At 43.7% G+C, this 21,159-nt stretch overlaps 1 protein-coding gene across 1 annotated transcript; it reads left to right on the top strand.

Moving 5' to 3' along the window:
• The first annotated feature begins 13,450 nt into the window (after window positions 1-13,450).
• On the top strand, window positions 13,451-20,920 carry dhrs3b (dehydrogenase/reductase (SDR family) member 3b). The gene is made up of 6 exons (XM_029775132.1): window positions 13,451-14,126; window positions 18,854-18,997; window positions 19,359-19,478; window positions 19,892-20,130; window positions 20,224-20,349; window positions 20,443-20,920. The coding sequence occupies exons 1-6, from the start codon at window positions 13,932-13,934 to the stop codon at window positions 20,525-20,527; spliced, it is 909 nt and encodes a 302-aa protein (XP_029630992.1). The 5' UTR covers window positions 13,451-13,931; the 3' UTR covers window positions 20,528-20,920.
• Window positions 20,921-21,159: the final 239 nt, after the last annotated feature.

The raw sequence follows: 21,159 nt of genomic DNA, 5'->3' as shown, positions 1-21,159 counted from the left end.
ATCTGTCAGGTGGACGGATTATCTTGGCAAAAGAGAAATACTCACTGGGATCTTTTATTTCAGCTCATTAAACATGGGACCAACACTTCACATTTTATGTTTATATTTTTGCTCAGTGTAGTTGTTCTGCTGTTTCCTGCAGTGGCGGTCATCACACATGGGGTTAGTCTTCATGGCCATAGTGGGGAAGAAGTCCTGCTTAGTGTTGTAGCCCAGGTAGTGGCTGCAGTAGCGGTGTGTGGGTAACATCGCCAGGATACAATAGTCATATTACAACCTATGTGTTGTGATTTTTTGCTCCATAACCTGTTAGTTCTTATGTCTTGACACCATGATATATAGACCTATGGCCGAGACAATAAGTGACACAGTGACCAAATAAATTCAGCAACAGCTTTGTTTAATCACAAAACCTGAGAGCAACATCTGTCCGATGAAATCCACAAAACATATTGCAAAAACAAACAGGTACATTACCTACAGCATGGTCAAGCAAGTTAACGTTTCCCACATTTTCGGACTACTACACAACTATTGATTTAGAACCACAGAGATTTACAGCAAGTTGCATTGAAAACAGGCGCTGCCTCCATTATTCCAGCACCATTTCAACAACATCTAATCAACTATGCTTAGTCTAATACAGTGACAACTAAAAGATACCAACAATTATTTAGTCCAATCAACGTAAGCTAAATAGAATGTGGCTGTAGAAAAAAACATGTTCAGTCACCTTACTTCTAGAGAAACGCCAATGCCATCCTCCTCTTTCATCAATCAAGCAATCAAATGTATTTATAAAGCCCTTTTTACATCACCTAATGTCACAAAGTGCTATACAGAAACAGCAAGCAATGCAGATGTAGAAGCACGGTGGCTAGAAAAAACTCCCTAAAAAGGCAGGAACTTAGGAAGAAACCTAGAGAGGAACAAGGCTCTGAGGGGTGGCCAGTCCTCTTCTGGCTGTGCCGGGTGGAGATTATAACAGTACATGGCCAAGATGTTCAAACGTTCATAGATGACCTGCAGGGTCAAATAATAATAATTACAGTGATTGTTGAGGGTGCAACAGGTCAGCACTTCAGGAGTAAATGTCAGTTGGCTTTTCATAGCCGATCATTCAGAGTTAGAGACATTAGGTGCGGTAGAGAGAGAGAGTTGAAAGCAGCAGGTCCGGGACAGGTAGCACACCCAGTGAACAGGTCAGGGTTCCATAGCCGCAGGCAGAACAGTTGAAACTGGAGCAGCAGCACAACTAGGTGTACTGGGGACAGCAAAGAGTCATCAGGCCAGGTAGTCCTGAGGCATGGTCCTAGGGCTCAGGTCCTCCGAGAGAAGAGAGAAAGAGAGAAAGAGAGAGAGAGAGAAGGAGCATACTTAAATTCACACAGGACACCGGATAAGACAGGAGAAATACTCCAGATATAACAGACTGACCCTAGCCCCCCGACACATAAACTATTGCAGCATAAATACTGGAGGCTGAGACAGGAGGGGTCGGGAGACACTGTGGCCCTGTCCGACGACACCCACGGACAGGGCCAAACATGCAGGATATAACCGCACCCACTTTGCCAAAGCACAGCCCCCACACCACTAGAGGGATATCTTCAAACCACCAACCTACTATCTTGAGACAAGGCCGAATATGGCCCACGAAGATCTCCCCACGGCACGAACCCAAGAGTGGCGCCAACCCGGACAGGAAGATCACGTCAGTGACTCAACCCACTCAAGTGACGCACTCCTCCTAGGGACAGCATGGAAGATCACCAGCAAGCCAGTGACTCAGTCCCTGTAATAGAGTTAGAGGCAGAGAATCCCAGTGGAGAGAGAGGAACCGGCCAGGCAGAGACAGCATGAGTGGTTCGTCGCTCCAGTGCCTTTCCATTCACCTTCACACCCCTGGGCCAAGCTACACTCAATCATAAGACCTACCGAAAAGATGCGTCTTCAATAAAGACTTAAAGGTCGAGACCGAGTCCACGTCTCTCACATGGATAGGCAGACCATTCCATAATAATTGAGCTCTATAGGAGAAAGCCCTGCCTCCAGCTGTTTGCTTAGAAATTCTAGGGACAGTAAGGAGGCCTGCATCTTGTGACCGTAGCGTACGTGTAGGTATGTACGGCAGGACCAAATCGGAAAGATAGATAGGAGCAAGCTCATGTAATGCTTTGTAGGTTAGCAGTAAAACCTTGAAATCAGCCCTAGCCTTAACAGGAAGCCAGTGTAGAGAGGCTAGCACTGGAGTAATACGATCAAATGTTTGGGTTCTAGTCAAGATTCTAGCAGCCGTGTTTAGCACTAACTGAAGGTTATTCAGTGCTTTATCCAGGTAGCCGGAAAGTAGAGCATTGCTGTAGTCTAATCTGGAAGTGACAAAAGCATGGATTAATTTTTCTGCATAATTTTTGGACAGAAAGTTTCTGATTTTGGCAATGTTACATAGATGGGAAAAAATCTGTCTTTGAAACAGTCTTGATATGTTCATCAAAAGAGATATCAGGGTCCAGAGTAACGCCGAGGTTCTTCACAGTTTTATTTGAGATGACTGTACAACCATCAAGATTAATTGTCAGATCCAACAGAAGAGCTCTTTGTTTCATGTTGTCTAAAAAGTCTATGACTGTCATACACCCTTTTAGTTTTTGTTGTACTAGGCTACCTGGCTAAAATGCTTGCTTGCTTGCTTGCTTGCTAGCCTAACTTTCCTTCATGGTTAACATTAGCGTAACGTTTCTACATCTAGCTACATGTTGAACTTCCAGCCTCTCAGGCCAGGGCCACAATGTATGAATTTATGGTTGGATCAGAATTGCCTTTATAATATTGGCCAGTATTGAGAATTAAGTTAAAAAAAATTCCAAATCCCATGGCTAATTTAGGAAAGAGACAATTTTAGCTAGCAACCTAGCCACCGGAGGACAACGACACAACAGGATACAACAATTCAAGTTTTCTTCTAATGTGATGTGATTGGTCTGAAGCCAAATCCAAACTGGCTTCCCTTGAGACTGTTTTTTGGTGGGCCAGGACCATTCACAGGTGAGCTCACTCAGTTTATCTCAACGCTGATTGGCTACTATTATATACTTTTTTATCAAGGGAGGCCAAATGCTCGCTAGTTTCCTTGCATTTAATGCTACGGGTGGAAACAATGTCATACTCTTTTTGACCAGACAGCATAGATGGGCTACAAATACAGAGACAAAGGGCCGCTGTTTCGTCACTTGGATGATTTCTCCAGTGAGATAGATTCAGCCTCTTGTGAATTGAAAGAAATTTATGAAACACAGAGACAGATAAATTATTTTGTATGTTGTTTTTTGGTCATTTTTAGGGGGAAGCCTAAAAATAAATTAAATTATTTTGTATGTTGTTTTTTTGTCATTTTTAGGGGGAAGCCTGGCTTTCCTTGGAATTAAAAATTAAACAGGTGCCTGTTAAAGGACCACAAACCACTATTACGCTCTTTTACAAAAAAGGGTTCCAAAAGGGTTCTTTAGCTGTCCCCATAAGAGATTCCTTTTTGGTTCCAGGTAGAAAGGGTTCTGTATGGAACCCCAAAAGTTTCTACCTGGAATAAAACGGGTTCTTCAAACGGTCCTCGTATGGGCACAGCCAAAGAACCCTTTTATGTTCTAGATAAAAAAATTATATATTCTAAGAGTGTAGGATATACTCATAGGAAACCCTGTTATAGGTATTTGTAAATGGTGGGTTACGATCAGGGTCGTATTCATTAGCAAATCATTTCACAACAGAAAACTAAAACTAAAAACTAAAAAGTGTTTCTTATTGAGCAAGTTCAGGTAGTGTCTCTGTTTTAGTCAGTTTTCTTCCGTTTGGTGCTTAATTCAACATCTAGTCCACGTTGGTTCAACTTAATTTCATAGAGATATAGATTATTTAGATTAAATAGAAAACAATTCCATATAGAGTAAGTGTGTGTTGTGACATGCTGTGAAGTAGGCGGTCTGCCCGAGTATGATGAGCTGGATGTTCTCACTCACATCTGACTCCATCCAGATCTGACAAAGGCAATAAAACATTTTAGGAAAATGGGAAAAGAGGAATATGGAGTACTGAATATGTTGATGTCCAGTGCTGACAGTTCTGCTCTTAGAGCAGCAGAAGACCCAGTTGACTCAAGCTGCTCATAGAGCAGCAATATCTAGTTGACACTGTTCTGTTCTGTTTGAAGCAATGCCCCCTGTATACTCATGCTGCTCATAAAACAGCAACATAAAGTGATGGCACAGTACAGTTCTGCTCTTAAGCCGCATTAGACCCAGTTGACTCAAACTGCTCTTAGAGCAGCAAAAGCTAGGCACAGGGGATATCTAGTCAGTTGCACAACTGAATGGATTCAGCTGATATGTGTCTTCCGTATTTATCGTGACCCCTGTGAATCAGAGAGATGTGGGGGGCTGCCTTAATCAACATCCTTCGTCACTGGCGTCTGAGGAGAAGTTGTTGTTGGCAGAATGGCAGATTTTTCCACCTTGCCGGCTCAGGGATTCAAACAAGCAACCTTTGAGTTCCTGTCCCAATGCTCTAACTGCTAGGCTATTTACCTAGTTGAGCAGCAGCACTGCTAGTGTACCTGATCTGCTCCGAGAGCAGCAACATCAAGATCAAGTAGAATTCTGCTCTTAGAGCAGCAGAAGACCCAGTGGACTCAAAATGGTCTTAAAGTAGCAATATGTAGTTGATACAGATCTGTTCTAAGAGCAGCAGACACAGTTTAATTGTGCTGCTCCTAGAACAGAAACATAAGATAACACAGTACATACGGTGGGGGGGGGGGGGGGATAAAAGCTATATGAAAATAAAAGATTCCAAATTAAACAAACACCCCCACCTCTCTGTCATGGTTCAACCCATTTATGTATATGTGGCCAGCACTGTAATGCTGAATTTAGGCCTCAGTTGAGCTCCTTTACGCATAGATTTTCCTTTGTACTTCCTCATTTTTGCTATTTGTCCACCTTGCGTCCTTGATAAAAATAGCCTTTACGCCAATGCATTAGATTTATCCATTGATTTATTATTGTTTACTTTTGTCAGTCAGCTGTTTAGAGTGCTCATTGCTTTGTTTTTCAGGTGCGCGTGGGTATTGGTGTTCTCAGTGCTATCCGGGGCCAGATGTAGCATAGGCATAGACCATTTATTTAGCATTATTATTTTCTATCAATATGTGTTTTCTTTCCTGGATCAGCTGATGTTGGTCGACAACATCACTAGACAACTAGCTTACAGCTATACACCAATGCACATCCAATCCATCCAACAAGTAGGCTATACGTTAATGACAGTAGGCCTATAAGGTGACTCTTGGTTAGAATTATGGACAACTCATGAACTAGGGTGTAAAACATGTTTTGATTCAACTCATGTATTTTATTGAATGTAGGCTACCTGTTCTGCGTGTGTTCATGTGTGTAAAATTGCAGAAAAGTTAATTGAAAGTATAGGGAGTGTGTACTGACAGTTCTGATTGCCAAGTTTACCCACCTATTTAAAGTTGATGGTAATAAACATTGTAGCCTAGTCTAGTAAGTTAGGGTTAATGTGACCATCCCATTCTTCCCAGGACAGTATAAGCCCCATTCCAGGTCCTCAAAACGCATCAATGAATGTAGGCCTAATCAATGGTAATGGCTGAATGTCATTAGGCACACTGTTTGGTGTTTTGTAACATGTCTATTTCCATTCATCAAATGGCGTGAGTATACATGCAGTTTGGACGCTGGAATTATTTTGGAGTGGACGAACATGCACAGGTAGCCTTCTTTTTAAAGTGATTTGGTTGACAATCAGAAGAAAATAACATGACTGGTTGTGTTCATGCCACAATAAAACACACACACACTTACCCCACCAGACATGCCACCAGGGGTCTTTTCACAGTCCCCAAATCCCAAACAAATTCAAGAAAGCGTACAGTATTATATAGAGCCATTATTGCATGGAACTCCGTGCCATCTCATATTGCTCAAATGAACAGCAAACCTGGTTTAAAAAAAAACAGATAAAGCAACATCTCACAACGACTCTCCCCTATTTGACCTAGATAGTTTGTGTGTATGTATTGACATGTAGGCTAAGTGTGCCTTTTTGTGTTTTTATTTTATTTATGTAGTTCTGTCCTTGAGCTGTTGTCTATTTATGTTTTGTATTATGACATTTTTCATATTTTGTGTGGACACCAGGAAGAGGAGCTGCTGATTTGCAACAGCTTATGGGGATCCTAATTTTAAAAAATACAATTGAAATGATGTCTATTATTAGACCCATTAAATAACGTGCACTCAATATAGACCAGCCAAATGTATTTAAATATATATATATATATATATACTGCTCAAAAAATAAAGGGAACACTTAAACAACACAATGTAACTCCAAGTCAATCACACTTCTGTGAAATCAAACTGTCCACTTAGGAAGCAACACTGATTGACAATAAATTTCACATGCTGTTGTGCAAATGGAATAGACAACAGGTGGAAATTATAGGCAATAAGCAAGACACCCCCAATAAAGGAGTGGTTCTGCAGGGGGTGACCACAGACCACTTCTCAGTTCCTATGCTTCCTGGCTGATGTTTTGGTCACTTTTGAATGCTGGCAGTGCTTTCACTCTAGTGGTAGCATGAGACGGAGTCTACAACCCACACAAGTGGCTCAGGTAGTGCAGCTCATCCAGGATGGCACATCAATGCGAGCTGTGGCAAGACGGTTTGCTGTGTCTGTCAGCATAGTGTCCAGAGCATGGAGGCGCTACCAGGAGACAGGCCAGTACATCAGGAGACGTGGAGGAGGCCGTAGGAGGGCAACAACCCAGCAGCAGGACCGCTACCTCCGCCTTTGTGCAAGGAGGAGCAGGAGGAGCACTGCCAGAGCCCTGTAAAATTACCTCCAGCAGGCCACAAATGTGCATGTGTCTGCTCAAACGGTCAGAAACAGACTCCATGAGGGTGGAATGAGGGCCCGACGTCCACAGGTGGGGGTTGTGCTTACAGCCCAACACCGTGCAGGACGTTTGGCATTTGCCAGAGAACACCAAGAATGGCAAATTCGCCACTGGCGCCCTGTGCTCTTCACAGATGAAAGCAGGTTCACACTGAGCACGTGATAGACGTGACAGAGTCTGGAGACGCCGTGGAGAACGTTCTGCTGCCTGCAACATCCTCCAGCATGACCGGTTTGGCGGTGGGTCAGTCATGGTGTGGGGTGGCATTTCTTTGGGGGGCCGCACAGCCCTCCATGTGCTCGCCAGAGGTAGCCTGACTGCCATTAGGTACCGAGATGAGATCCTCAGACCCCTTGTGAGACCATATGCTGGTGCGGTTGGCCCTGGGTTCCTCCTAATGCAAGACAATGCTAGACCTCATGTGGCTGGAGTGTGTCAGCAGTTCCTGCAAGAGGAAGGCATTGTTGCTATGGACTGGCCCGCCCGTTCCCCAGACCTGAATCCAATTGAGCACATCTGGGACATCATGTCTCGCTCCATCCACCAACGCCACGTTGCACCACAGACTGTCCAGGAGTTGGCGGATGCTTTAGTCCAGGTCTGGAAGGAGATCCCTCAGGAGACCATCCGCCACCTCATCAGGAGCATGCCCAGGTGTTGTAGGGAGGTCATACAGGCACGTGGAGGCCACACACACTACTGAGCCTCATTTTGACTTGTTTTAAGGACATTACATCAAAGTTGGATCAGCCTATAGTGTGGTTTTCCACTTTAATTTTGAGTGTGACTCCAAATCCAGACCTCCATGGGTTGATAAATTGGATTTTCATTGACTATTTTTGTGTGATTTTGTTGTCAGCACATTCAACTATGTAAAGAAAAAAGTATTTAATAAGATTTCAGATCTAGGATGTGTTGTTTAAGTGTTCCCTTTATTTTTTTGAGCAGTATATATATATATATATATATATATATATATATATATATATATATATATATATGTTTATTATTTTCCAATAAAAATAGGAGACAGACATACAAACATTGCCATTCATTAGAGTGTTGAATGGGATGGCAAATTTAGAGGACAAAACAAAACTTAACTCACACATACAAACATTTTAAAAATCCTATTAGGTGGTACATATTATAAGAAGACAGCATATAGTCATTACAAGCATTTTAGTTAATCCAAAAATAAATATTGAGTGGAGTATAGCAGAGAGTAGAGGCAGATCATCAACCCAGTTATGAAGGGGGAATAGACCATTTATCCAGTATCGGCTGCCATATGTTGTAAAATATTGGACTTCTATTGTAGGTATTGTGTCAATTTTTTTCCATGTGCATTACATTCCCTAAATCCGGTAACCACATTTCAAAGGTAGGTACAGTTTCCAATTTCCAAAATTGCAATATGAGCATTTTGGCTAATAGAGTACAAAGAGAGACAGCCTTCCCCTCCTGGTTATTCCCATCAACTGTACCAAATAGAGCGATCAATGTGTCTGGGGCTAAAACTCTATCAAAGCCTTTAGATAAGTAATCAAAAATGAGAGCCCAGTTAGCATGTACAGTTGAAGTCGGAAGTTTACATACACCTTAGTCAAATACATTTAACACAATTTTCACAATTCCTGACATTTAATCCTAGTAAATATTCCCTGTTTTAGGTCAGTTAGGACCACCACTTTATTTTAAGAATGTGAAATCTCAGAATAACAGTAGAGAAAATGATTTATTTCAGCTTTTATTTATTTCATCACATTCCCAGTGGTTCAGAAGTTTACATACACTCAATTAGTATTTGGTAACATTGCCTTTAAATTGTTTAACTTGGGTCAAACGTTTCGGGTAGCCTTCCACAAGCTTCCCACAATAAGTTGGGTGAATTTTGGCCCATTCCTCCTGACAGAGCTGGTGTAACTGAGTCAGGTGGTTAAGCCTCCTTGCTCGCACACGCTTTTTCAGTTCTGCCCACAATTATTCTATAGGGTTGAGGTCAGGGCTTTGTGATGACCACTCCAATACCTTGACTTTGTTGTCCTTAAAAGCCGTTTTGCCACAAATTTGGAAGTATACTTGGAGTTATTGTCCATTTGGAAAACCTCTTTGCGACCAAGCTTTAACTAACTGACTGATATCTTGAGATGTTGCTTCAATATATCCACGTCATTTTCCTGCCTCATGATGCCATCTATTTTGTGAAGTGCACCAGTCCCTCCTGCAGCAAAGCACCCCCACAACATGATGCTGCCACCCCCGTGCTTCACGGTTGGGATAGTGTTCTTCAGCTTGCAAGCGTCCCCCTTTCTCCTCCAAACATAACGATGGTCATTATGACCAAACAGTTCTATTTTTGTTTCATCAAACCAGAGGACATTTCTCCAAAAAGTACGATCTTTGTCCCCATGTGCAGTTGCAAACAGTAGTCTGGCTTTTTTATGGCGGTCTTGGAGCAGTGGCTTCTTCCTTGCTGAGCGGCCTTTCAGGTTATGTCGATATAGGACTCGTTTTACTGTGGATATGGATACTTTTGTACCTGTTTCCTCCAGCATCTTCACAAGGCCCTTTGCTGTTGTTCTGGGATTGATTTGCACTTTTCGCACCAAAGTACGTCCATCTCTAGGAGACAGAACGCATCTCCTTCCTGAGCGGCAAGGGCTGATTTCAAGGTTTTACTGCTAACCTACAAAGCATTACATGGGCTTTGATCCTGCCGTACATACCTACACGTACGCTACGGTCACAAGACGCAGGCCTCCTAATTGTCCCTAGAATTTCTAAGCAAATGGCTGGAGGTAGGGCTTTCTCCTATAGACCTCCATTTTTATGGAATGGTCTGCCTACCCATGTGAGAGACGTAGACTCAGCCTCAACCTTTAAGTCTTTACTGAAGACTTATCTCTTCAGTAGGTCCTATGATTAAGTATAGTCTGGCCCAGGGGTGTGAAGGTGAACGGAAAGGCTGGAGCAACGAACCGCCCTTGCTGTCTCTGCCTTGCCGGTTCCCCTCTCTCCACTGGGATTCTCTGCCTCTAACCCTATTACAGGGGCTGAGTCACTGGCTTACTGGTGTTCTTCCATGCCGTCCATGGGAGGGGTGCGTCACTTGAGTGGGTTGAGTCACTGACGTGGTCTTCCTGTCTGGGTTGGCGCCCCCCCCCCCCTTTGGTTGTGCCGTGGCGGAGATCTTTGTGGGCTATACTCGACCTTGTCTTAGGACGGTAAGTTGGTGGTTGGAGACATCCCTCTAGTGGTGTGGGGGCTGTGCTTTGGCAAAGTGGGTGGGGTTATATCCTGCCTGTTTGGCCCTGTCTGGGGGTATCATCGGATGGGGCCACAGTGTCTTCTGATCCCTCCTGTCTCAGCCTCCAGTATTTATGCTGCAGTAGTTTATGTGTCGGGGGGCTAGGGTCAGTCTGTTACATCTGGAGTATTTCTCTTGTCTTATCCGGTGTCCTGTGTGAATTTAAATATGCTCTTTCTAATTCTCTCTTTCTCTCTTTCTTTCTTTCTCTCGGAGGACCTGAGCCCTAGGACCATGCCTCAGGACTACCTGGCATTATGACTCCTTGCTGTCCCCAGTCCACCTGGCCGTGCTGCTGCTCCAGTTTCAACTGTTCTGCCTGCGGCTATGGAACCCTGACCTGTTCACCGGACGTGCTTGTTGCACCCTCGACAACTACTATGATTATTATTATTTGACCATGCTGGTCATTTATGAACATTTGAACATCTTGACCATGTTCTGTTCTAATATCCACCCGGCACAGCCAGAAGAGGACTGGCCACCCCTCATAGCCTGGTTCCTCTCTAGGCTTCTTCCTAGGTTTTTGGCCTTTCTAGGGAGTTTTTCCTAGGGAGTTTTTCCTAGCCACCGTGCTTCTTTCACATGCATTGCTTGCTGTTTGGGGTTTTAGGCTGGGTTTCTGTACAGCACTTTGAGATATCAGCTGATGTACAAAGGGCTATATAAATACATTTGATTTGATTTGTTTAAAGGCACAGTCAACGTAGTGAATGTAAACTTCTGACCCATTGGAATTGTGAGAAAGGGAACTATAAGTGAAATAATCTGTCTGTAAACAATTGTTGGAAAAATTACTTGTGTCATGCACAACGTAGATGCCCTAACCGACTTGCCAAAACTATAGTTTGTTAACAAGAAATTTGTGGAGTGGTTGAAAAACAAGTTTTAATGACTCCAACCTAACTGTATGTAAACTTCCGACTTCAACTGTAATTTATGTCCAAAATAAGGTGGTCAAAGTCCCCTCATCCTGCTTGTTCCTCTCACAGTTGTGAGGTGTCTGGGAATATTTTATGCAGTATAACTTTTGAGTAATGTAACCTGTGTATCACCTTAAACTGAACAAGGTTGTGTCTGGCATTCACTGAACTGTGGTTTATATTCCTGAGAGCTTCTACACAGTCCTACTCATCTGAGTATTCTGAACCAAGTTCCTGCTCCCAAGCCCTTTTAATAGTGTCTGTGGATGCCTCAATGTGGGCCTGTAGCACATCATAAAGTGTCACGTCCTGACCAGTAAAGGGGTTATTTGTTATTGTAGTTTGGTCAGGACGTGGCAGGGGGTGTTTAATAAGCCAACTCCCTGTGCTTATTATGGGGAGCAGCGGATCATGAGAGCGCTTGTCTGTGCGGAAGTGTGCACGATCTCGCCCATTAGCACGCACAGTCCGGTACAAGTGATCCCAACCCCTCGCAAGTGCCGTGCTAGAGTGGGCATCCAGCCAGGTAGGAGTATGCCTGCGCAGCACATCTGGCCACCAGTGAGTCTCCTAGGCCCAGGCTACCCTGCGCCTGCTCTACGCACGGCAGCCATCAGGCCACTGCACAGCCCAGTTCGCCCTGTGCCAGCACTCCGCTCGTGCAGGGCTACTGTTACCACCCAGCCTGGACGGGTTGTGCAGGCTGTGCATTCCAGACCTCCAGTGCTTGTTCATGACCCGGTGTATCCAGTTCCTGCTCCTCGCACTAGCCTTGAGGTGCGTGTCTTGAGGTGCGTGTCCTACAGTCCGGAGCCTGCAGAGACGGCACACAGTCCGGAGCCTGCAGAGACGGCCCTGCAGAGATGGCCCACAGTCCGGAGCCTGCAAAGATGGTCCACAGTCCGGAGCCTGCAGAGACGGTCCACAGTCCGGAGCCTGCAGAGACGGCCCACAGTCCGGAGCCTGCAGAGACGGCCCTGCAGAGATGGCCCACAGTCCGGAGCCTGCAAAGATGGTCCACAGTCCGGAGCCTGCAGAGACGGTCCACAGTCCGGAGCCTGCAGAGACGGCCCACAGTCCGGAGCCTGCAGAGACGGCCCACAGTCCGGAGCCTGCAGAGACGGCCCACAGTCTGGAACCAGCGCAGCCAGAGTCGCCCTACAGTCCGGAACCGGCGTAGCCAGAGTCGCCCTCCAGTCCGGAACCGGCGCAGCCAGAGTCACCCTCCAGTCCGGAACCGGCGCAGCCAGAGTCGCTCTCCAGTCCGGAACCGTCACGTCCTGACCAGTAAAGGGGTTATTTGTTATTGTAGTTTGGTCAGGACGTGGCAGGGGGTGTTTGTTTTATGTGTTTCATTTTTTTTTGGTTAATGTTCTGTTAGTATATTTCTATGTTCATTCTAGTTTTTCTATTTCTATGTTTAGTTTATTGGGTTGAACTTCAATTGGAGGCAGCTGTTCCTCGTTGCCTCTAATTGAAGGTCCTATTTAGTAGGGGTGTTTTTTCATGGGTTTTTGTGGGTAGTTGTTCCGTATGTAAGTTGTGTGCCTTACAGGACTTTTTTTCGTCGTTGTTTTTTTTAAAGTGTTTATTTTGGTTTTCTTCACAATAAAGAAGATGAGTATACACATTCCCGCTGCGCTTTGGTCCCATCAGTACGACGAATGTGACATAAAGTCTAGGATTCTTTGGCTTAATGTCATACTGTGGGATATGTGTCCTTAAGAAATTCCTGATTTGGAGGTATCTGAAAAAATGTGTTGCTGGTATGTTAACTTGTTTTGCTTCCTTGCTGTTTGCTCCTGCAGAATTTTGTGCTTCCTATTTTCCCTTCACTTTTTTGCCTCAAATATTTTCGAATCCAGTCACTTGACATATCTACTCCCCGCCTGCTCTCAGTTTCAGAGATTGTGTGTGTGCACACAACCTGGATACTACGACCAAGCCCTTAAATCAGTTTGGGTGAATGTTGCCTCATCGAAGTGCATCAAAGTCATCCGAGTAAATTATCAAAGCAGGTTATGGCACTTCTCAAGTGCATGAGAAACGTATCCAACTATCAGAGAGTGAGAGCAACTGAAATATGCCTTCACAGCAGTGGTGGCAACGTTTCTCGGGGGTGGGGAGCGGGACAACCATTCACAGCCGACACAGTCAATAAATATATTCCTCACCAGTCAACCTGTCAATCAGGATTAATGGGTTTTTTAAAACTCCCTTCAGATCGCAGGTCTTTCCAGCACTGCGAGAACGGGTAGTCGGAGCTCTATAAATGAAGCTGCCAGAGTCAGAGGCGGTAACGTCTAAAGGAAGGAACACAACACACTTGTTGTAGACGATTCCGTAGCGCATGCCTTTGGAGACAATCGCGCCTTCTTTAGGTTACTCGAGTTCAGTTTTGTTAAAAGTAACAAAGTACTACCGGTGTAAAGAGGTATTGAATTAAATAACATAGTTTTGCCAGTATTCTGAATAAATCGAGAAACATGCTTGAGCTCCGTATTTTGACGAGGTTATCAATTGTAGTAAATATTGACTTCAAGTGCTGCAGTAGCCTACTTTAGTCTGCTATTAGTTTTAACCCGATAATTACCTAAAAACCTAATCTTGAACTCTGCTCTGCCAAGGACATCACGATTGGAGGATATCGTTACTGAACTTGTGTTTCTGTGTTCGAAAGTTGTTCTGAGAATTTAGGTTACTGTACAAGAAGTAACATGGATTTTAAGTGTTTGGGCTGTATGGTGCTGTTCCCCATCCACATTCTATACTACATATTGAAAGCAAGCGTGTGCTTACTGCAACCAAGTAGACGGAGAACCCTGACCAAGGAGGTGGTGCTGATCACAGGCGGGGGGCGAGGTATTGGTCGTCACCTGGCTCAAGAGTTTGCCAAGCAGGGCGCTAAAAAGGTAAATTAAACAGATGCATGCGTTTAGTTTCTCAATTTGTTGTTTTTATTATGCAACTTGTTGCGCATTAAAAGTGAGTGGGTCTACTTAGCCAAGGCAATAGGAGTACTCAAAATAGCCAATATTAGCCCACACCTGTGCAGGTTTTCATATCTTTATTAGTACATGTTAATTATATGGTTATAACGATGACTGAGTTCATACCCTGTACCAACCTGTACCTCTGAACACCGCATGTGCTATACATAGTCTTATTTACACACATTTCTTGACAAAACTATAATTTTTTATTGATGTAGTACCGCCCCACCCCCACCCTCCTTTACCAACATCTCCATATGTTTGCAGTAGGTACATTGTGAGGGCAATGTACCTCACAATGACATCAGTTTGCCAATTTGTTACTCCAATCTATTGTTTCTTCCAATATGAATGCAAGGGGTCATGACCTTAGGAGTAAATGGGCCATTGAGATTGCAGGACAGGGTCCTCAGTTTTGGTACAAGTTGCACAACAGAGTAGGTCAACCAGAGGGCATGTCTGCAGAAATCGAAGGTCCCTCTCTGACCGTTTGACCGCTGCCATGATATAGTGAAGCACAGAATGATATTTGTTCAGCCAAAGCTCCGAAATAGGAGTTATGGCTGAAAATGTATAGTGGATGAGATCAGGCATCATTAATGTCCAGAATAAAGTTTTAATGGTTTATGACTGCCAGCAGAACTGATCAATTTATAACAAAACCCTGCCATGGATTTGAGATGAATGTGTCCTTCTTTTTTCTACTTGAAACTCTCTGAAGAAACATATTTGAAAGCTATTCACATAATCCTTACAGAATAAAGGTTGTTGTTAATCTGGGACCAGCAAAGGAACACTTACCTATGCCAAGTGCCAACATAAGACATCACATTGCCAGAATAAAACAGATTCAGATGTGTTTTTCAAGCAATCCAGAAAGGCAGAAATTACCTTACATTGAGTTCATTATTGAGGTGAAATGAAGCCTACAGAGGAAGGTGACATGTTTTAGCTGCCTCAACCATCCTAAACATTCACCATCCTACCAGGGGTCTTATAAATAGCCTGTCTCCACCCCCATCCCCCTCCCTAACAAGGAGCAGTCACTTAGGTTTGAAATACCTCAGTGACTACATTGACAGTCCCCGCCAGGCCTCCACTACTGGTCAGACTACCCACTATTCCTATGATAACTTCCTTCAAACATTACACAGCTGAGTGCATAGTGAGCCACCGTGGTGTTCTGTTAGCTCTCATGTGTAATGGACAGAGTCCAGTCCATTTTACACCTCTCGGACACACAGATTGAGACATAATCATTTCACAATGATTTCATATGAATACCACATCCCCCTTTTACAAATCAAAATCAAATCAAAAGATAGTTGCATGTTCGCCATGTAACTTAGACCAATAATGACTAGCTTTATGAATTGCCATGTGGCGAACGACAGTCTCAGTTGTTATTTAAGTAATAAGGCCCGAGGGGGTGTGGTATACAGCCAATATACCATGGCTAAGGGCGGGTCTTTATGCACGACCCAACACAGAGTGCCTGGATATTGGCTATATACCGCAAACCCCAGAGGTGCCTTATTGCTATTATAAACTGGTTACCAACGTAATTAGAGCAGTAAAAATAAATGTTTTGTCAGCATTCATGCCTCAAACGAACCGGTTTATAATTGTTGTTCTTTTATGTGGCCTTTTCCTCAAGTAAAATTGCAGCTTATTACTGTCTGAGCTAAAAAAAAAACATTTTAAGTTAAAGAGCTTTGGCCTCGCTCATCATCTTTCCATCAACATCTTCTCATGGAAGGACCCGGAGGAAACCTGTGGCTTTTAAAAGCTATCATTTGCTGCTTCACAACAAAGGGGGGTCAGTTTTGCAACTCAATATTTTGTTCATAATATTGTGAACATGTGGAAGAAGTACAAATGAGAAAACTAAGAGATAATGCAATCTTTCTCAGCCCTGGCTTCTCATCTGGAGAAGTGGGAACATATTCCTCTACCCAGGTTGATTCGTTGAAGCACTATATAGTGTGTCTGTGTGTGTGTGCTTGTGTGTGTGTGCTTGCATGTGTGTGTGTGCAGGAAGCACGCTGCTCCCAGCTGGGTATTGCCCTGCAACTGACCCTGCTGTCTCTGCACTAATTAGACAGCAGCAGGACAGGCGACTGCCTCCTGAATTCCCAAAGCCCTCTCTCCCTGTTTGCCCCTATCCCCTACAGCTGCTGTGAAGAGAAAGGTTCATGCCCATCCTTGAACCCAGGTTTTTCCTTGTGAAATATAATTGTGTTGTGGTGTAGGCATGTTGATGACCACACCGCCAGTTCATCATTGCACCCTGACCCATCAGCCCTCTGTAATGGCGAAGACTTACTGTCCTTGAATAGACCATCAGTTTTACACAATTGGTGAATGTTGTTTAATCTTGTCAGATATGGCACTTCAGAGTAATCACTGGTTTATCAGAGATACTTAGTCACCTGATGTGAGGGAAATGTAGAATTAGTTTTAGCTCAACACGTAGGCATTCTAAACGGATAGCTCTAGATTTAACTGGCCATTGTTTGTGTTGGCACTGGCAGATAAGCATAATGAATTAAATAACAGGAAAACGCAGTGTGAATACTGTTAGGATGAAATCCTATAAAAGGCTTTCAATCATTTAACTAGACCCACTTGCCACTTGTCCATCGCTTCTGATCTCTTCTGATCTCTAAAATGGGCTGGCAAAGGAAGCAAACAAAAAAGCAATCCTAATGAACTCAAACAAAGACCCATCCAGTGGAAAGACAAACATGTTGAAGTCTTGGAACTGATAAAAACTACATGTCGTGCAGATTGTGATCTTCCCACTCAAATGAATGAAGGCCCCAAAGCAAAAATGTCACTTTAAAGTCTCATTCGCTTAGTGCTTCCATTATGTAAATCACCGACAGCTGATCAGATTGCCCTAGATGTAGTGTTGCAGTAAAACAAGACAGATAGCAGCAAAACCTTAGGCAACCTTTGGAAAGCTATGCATGTTTGAGAGGTTGAGATATACTATCCTCCTATTAATTCATAAAGAAATATGTGCTTATAGCCCCTGGCTGTCTCTGTGCTCTTCTCCATCAGGATAAGGATGTCACTGTGACCTGTACTTGTGTTTAAGTGATCTTCCCTATTAGAATTAGGATTGTTATAGTTACACAACATTGATATCATACTGTAAGGGTGGATGAAAGACATGCAAGTGCTTGCACTCACTTGCCCACGCACACACCCAGACACACACAAACACACACACATACACACAGAATCACTTTCTTTCTGCTCAAATATTAACCTCGGTCACAGGCAACCAGCCAAGCCCTACATTGGCCCCCTCAGTACTTCACACACTCACTGTTTTCAGACTCCCTGACCAGAAATGACTGGGCTCATGTGCCCAACAGGCTGTGTAATCTCTTTGAGAATGTGTGTTTGAGAGATGAGGAGGGCTCGACACCTTATTTCATTACCTTTCCCTGACCCCAAAGACTGACAGATCTAATTGCCCAATCGCTGCCCCCCACCTCCATCCTACCCCATGTTCTCTGCTCTAATGACTGAGCTTCATTTAGCCTCACCAGGCTGATGAAGAGACGGTTCATTCATACTGCAACTCCACCCACTTTATCTCACGCTAAAACTATTTGTTGCACCTAAAAATGGCCTCTCTGTTCTATGAATTAAATGAACATTTCAACCAAATAATGTCTTCTCATCCTTTTGGACCAAATGCTGCAAACATGAAATGTCTGTGCACTTGTTGAGAGCATGGGTTGTTGGTATAGTTATTTGGTTTTGGCTACCCATTGTTAGCTTCTGAACAAAGAGAGTAAAAACTAAAACGGACGACTAGTAAAAGCTCAAACTGAGGTTTACTCAACCCGCTGGGTGCTTTAGCTGCAGACACAACATACACGTCACACAAGCACATATTTATACCTTTTGACAGAAACTCAGTATGTTCCTCTTACTGGTATTGTCATGGTCCTCCCTAAGTTTAGAACCTTCATAGGCCTTGAAGTGTGTGTGTGTGTGTGAGATAGGACAGTAGTTACATTAGATGGTCTTCGGGGTGGGCTCCTCTGGCCCCCCTCCCAGAGGTTTCTTCTCTCTTCAACTGTTGACCGTATCTCGAGTTGAGTTCCACATCCTTCCTTGTCCTAGTTCCACAGCAACTGGCCTGCGTTATCAGGAACTGAGACTAGACTGTTGCTCTTTGCCTCCTTCCTTAAAAATATTAATATCCATGTTTAATAACATGTTTAATAATTCATAATGGTTAATACATTTTCTGTCTCACTCAGTAACTTTCCATACACAAAGTTCCTGTTCACACGTCATTGAGCCCCAACATATACATTTCTTTTACATGTAAAGTAATCAATAAGTTCTAGTATGGCAACACAAATAAGTATATTTCAAGCCAGAATCCAACACCATTAAACTTATTTTAGTCATGTTTTTCTCAGGATTTGGACAACAATAAATGTACAGATCGCTGATTGTTGAAAAGCTAAATATCACTATTCAAGCAGCTGAGTTACTTGTTCATCTTCTATTCAGAGCATATTACATAGAGTATTACACAACTTCATTGTCAGTCATTTTCTAACTCTATTTTGTAACCCATGGCTAGTTTACCTTCAATATGTTTCCTTTCTTAGGTGATCCTGTGGGGCCGCACAGAGAAGAGTCTGAAAGAGACATGCGAAGAGATCTCCCAATCAGGAACAGAGTGCCACTACTTCCTGTGCGACGTGGCCAATCGGGAGGAGGTTTACAAGCAGGCCAAGGTGGTCAGAGAGAAGGTATGTTGTTTACAGTAGATCCATAGTAAATCCAATGAGCAATTTTTATCCACACAAATAAAAAGGTTGTTTTGAGCCAGTGAAACGCTCACAGGTCAAGGTTTCTATCACTGCTGTTACTCCCCTCCACAGAACTGGCAGGGGTTCATAGCTCCTTAATTCCTCTCTACCATCTGACATATAGATTACACCTCAATTGCAATGTCTGGATATAAGATAAGAGTGTTGAATATGACTGTCTGTCAGCTCTACTACAGAACTTCACATGAAAAGAAAGTAGGTAGAAAGGGGATCACTTCTTAATAGGAGAAATAAAAATGCAGTCTTGTTTTTGACATTTGTTATGTTATTCTTTTCCCAGGTGGGAGATGTTACGATCCTGGTGAATAACGCTGCAGTGGTCCATGGGAAAAGCCTGATGGACTGCGACGATGACGCTCTTTTGAAATCTCAACACATCAACACAATGGGGCAGTTCTGGGTAAGTGTTGTTGAGCTTTAGGAAGAGAGGTGTGGGTTTTCTTATAGTTAGATCAATCTTATTCTCCACAAGTGCTTTTAGTGGCCAATAACCCTGCATGTTGACAGAGGTGGGCACCCAGCAGGCATGTCAGTCTCAGCTTCATTTACATGAGTGTAGTGGTATTTCCAAATGATAGGCATACTGCTTCAGCCCCTAGGTAGAACATCAGAAGGCCTATGGCACTCTGTTTGAATATAGATCAAACTGTCAGGTTGTGTGCAGACAGAAATGCAATCATCAGCTAAAAATAAATGTATACTCAGTCTGTGGCTCCACTCGGGCCTGCTTCCCCTGCGTGTCTCTATTTCATGTCTTTAACGGGCACATTTTCTCCCATATCCACCCTCCCTCCCTTTTTCTCCCCCATCCAGACTACAAAGGCCTTCCTGCCACGGATGCTGGAGCTCCAACATGGCCACGTAGTCTGTATAAACTCCATCCTCTCCCAATCGCCCATCCCTGGGGCCATAGATTACTGCACCTCCAAGGCCTCCTCCCTGGCCTTCATGGAGAGCCTGACTCTGGGCCTGCTGGACTGTCCCGGGGTGGGCTGCACCACCGTGCTCCCCTTCCACACCAACACTGAGATGTTCCAGGGTATGAGAGTCAGGTGAGCAACATGGTTCTTCACACCCTAGTTTAGATGAAACCATGTATTGCAGTTACTGCATACCTAATCTTGCTGGTTTTTCTGGTCCTGTAGGTTTCCAGCGCTCTTCCCTCCCCTCAAGCCAGAGACAGTTGCTGAAAGGACTGTGGATGCAGTCAGGACTAACACAGCCTACCTTTACATGCCCTGGACCATGCATGCTCTCGTTGTCCTCAAAAGGTAATGCCTCATGTCATTTTGACCAATTTAAAGTACATACATGTTTTTCACTCATAGGTAACCCCCTATCTCTGTATTTTCTCCACACCCTAGCTTTATGCCACAGGCTGCACTTGAAGAGATCCACAAGTTTTCTGGAACCTATACCTGCATGAATACATTCAAGGGGAGGACATAAATGATCCTGAATGTTAATACATATCAGAGGAACCTCATTAACTCATGAGGATGTTGAAGGGAAGTATACATGGGCTACAGGACATTGGGAAACAATGAAAGCCTTTTGAATGTATGCAGCAAAGTGTCATGGGGACTTCAGCATGTATCCTTGCTTCGGCTGGTAAATTTAGCTTACAAGCTGCTGGAACTTATCCTGGTCACATTCTTGATCTCCTGTGTGTAGTTGGACAGACTTAATACCATTCACACATTGAACATAAGCCATGCAAAACTTGCCTGGATCAACAGCCTTTTTTCCACAAGTCAGTTTTTTAATTATCCTTTCTTTATCCTACCAATAATGTCTCTTTGAATGGAATCACATTAATAAAATACTTTTTCAGAGAACCAAGGTGTCTCTTTGTGCATGTAGACTGGAAAATGTCTACTGAGTGGTCAACACAGCAGAGTTAACCAGATGATTCTCACATGGTAGAGAATGATAACACAGTTATGCAAACCATGAGATCTTTGACCATGCCAGGATGTGTTGTCAAAACAGCAAATGAGCAACATTCATTGGAAGGCAAGACAGATACATACACTGCTCACTTATACACTATGAAGAAGATTAGGGCCGGGATTAAATCC

This window comes from Salmo trutta, chromosome 14 (genome assembly GCF_901001165.1).
Source record: "Salmo trutta chromosome 14, fSalTru1.1, whole genome shotgun sequence".
NCBI classification, from domain to species: Eukaryota; Metazoa; Chordata; class Actinopteri; order Salmoniformes; family Salmonidae; genus Salmo; species Salmo trutta.
This window is presented reverse-complemented; position numbering and strand designations above follow the sequence as displayed.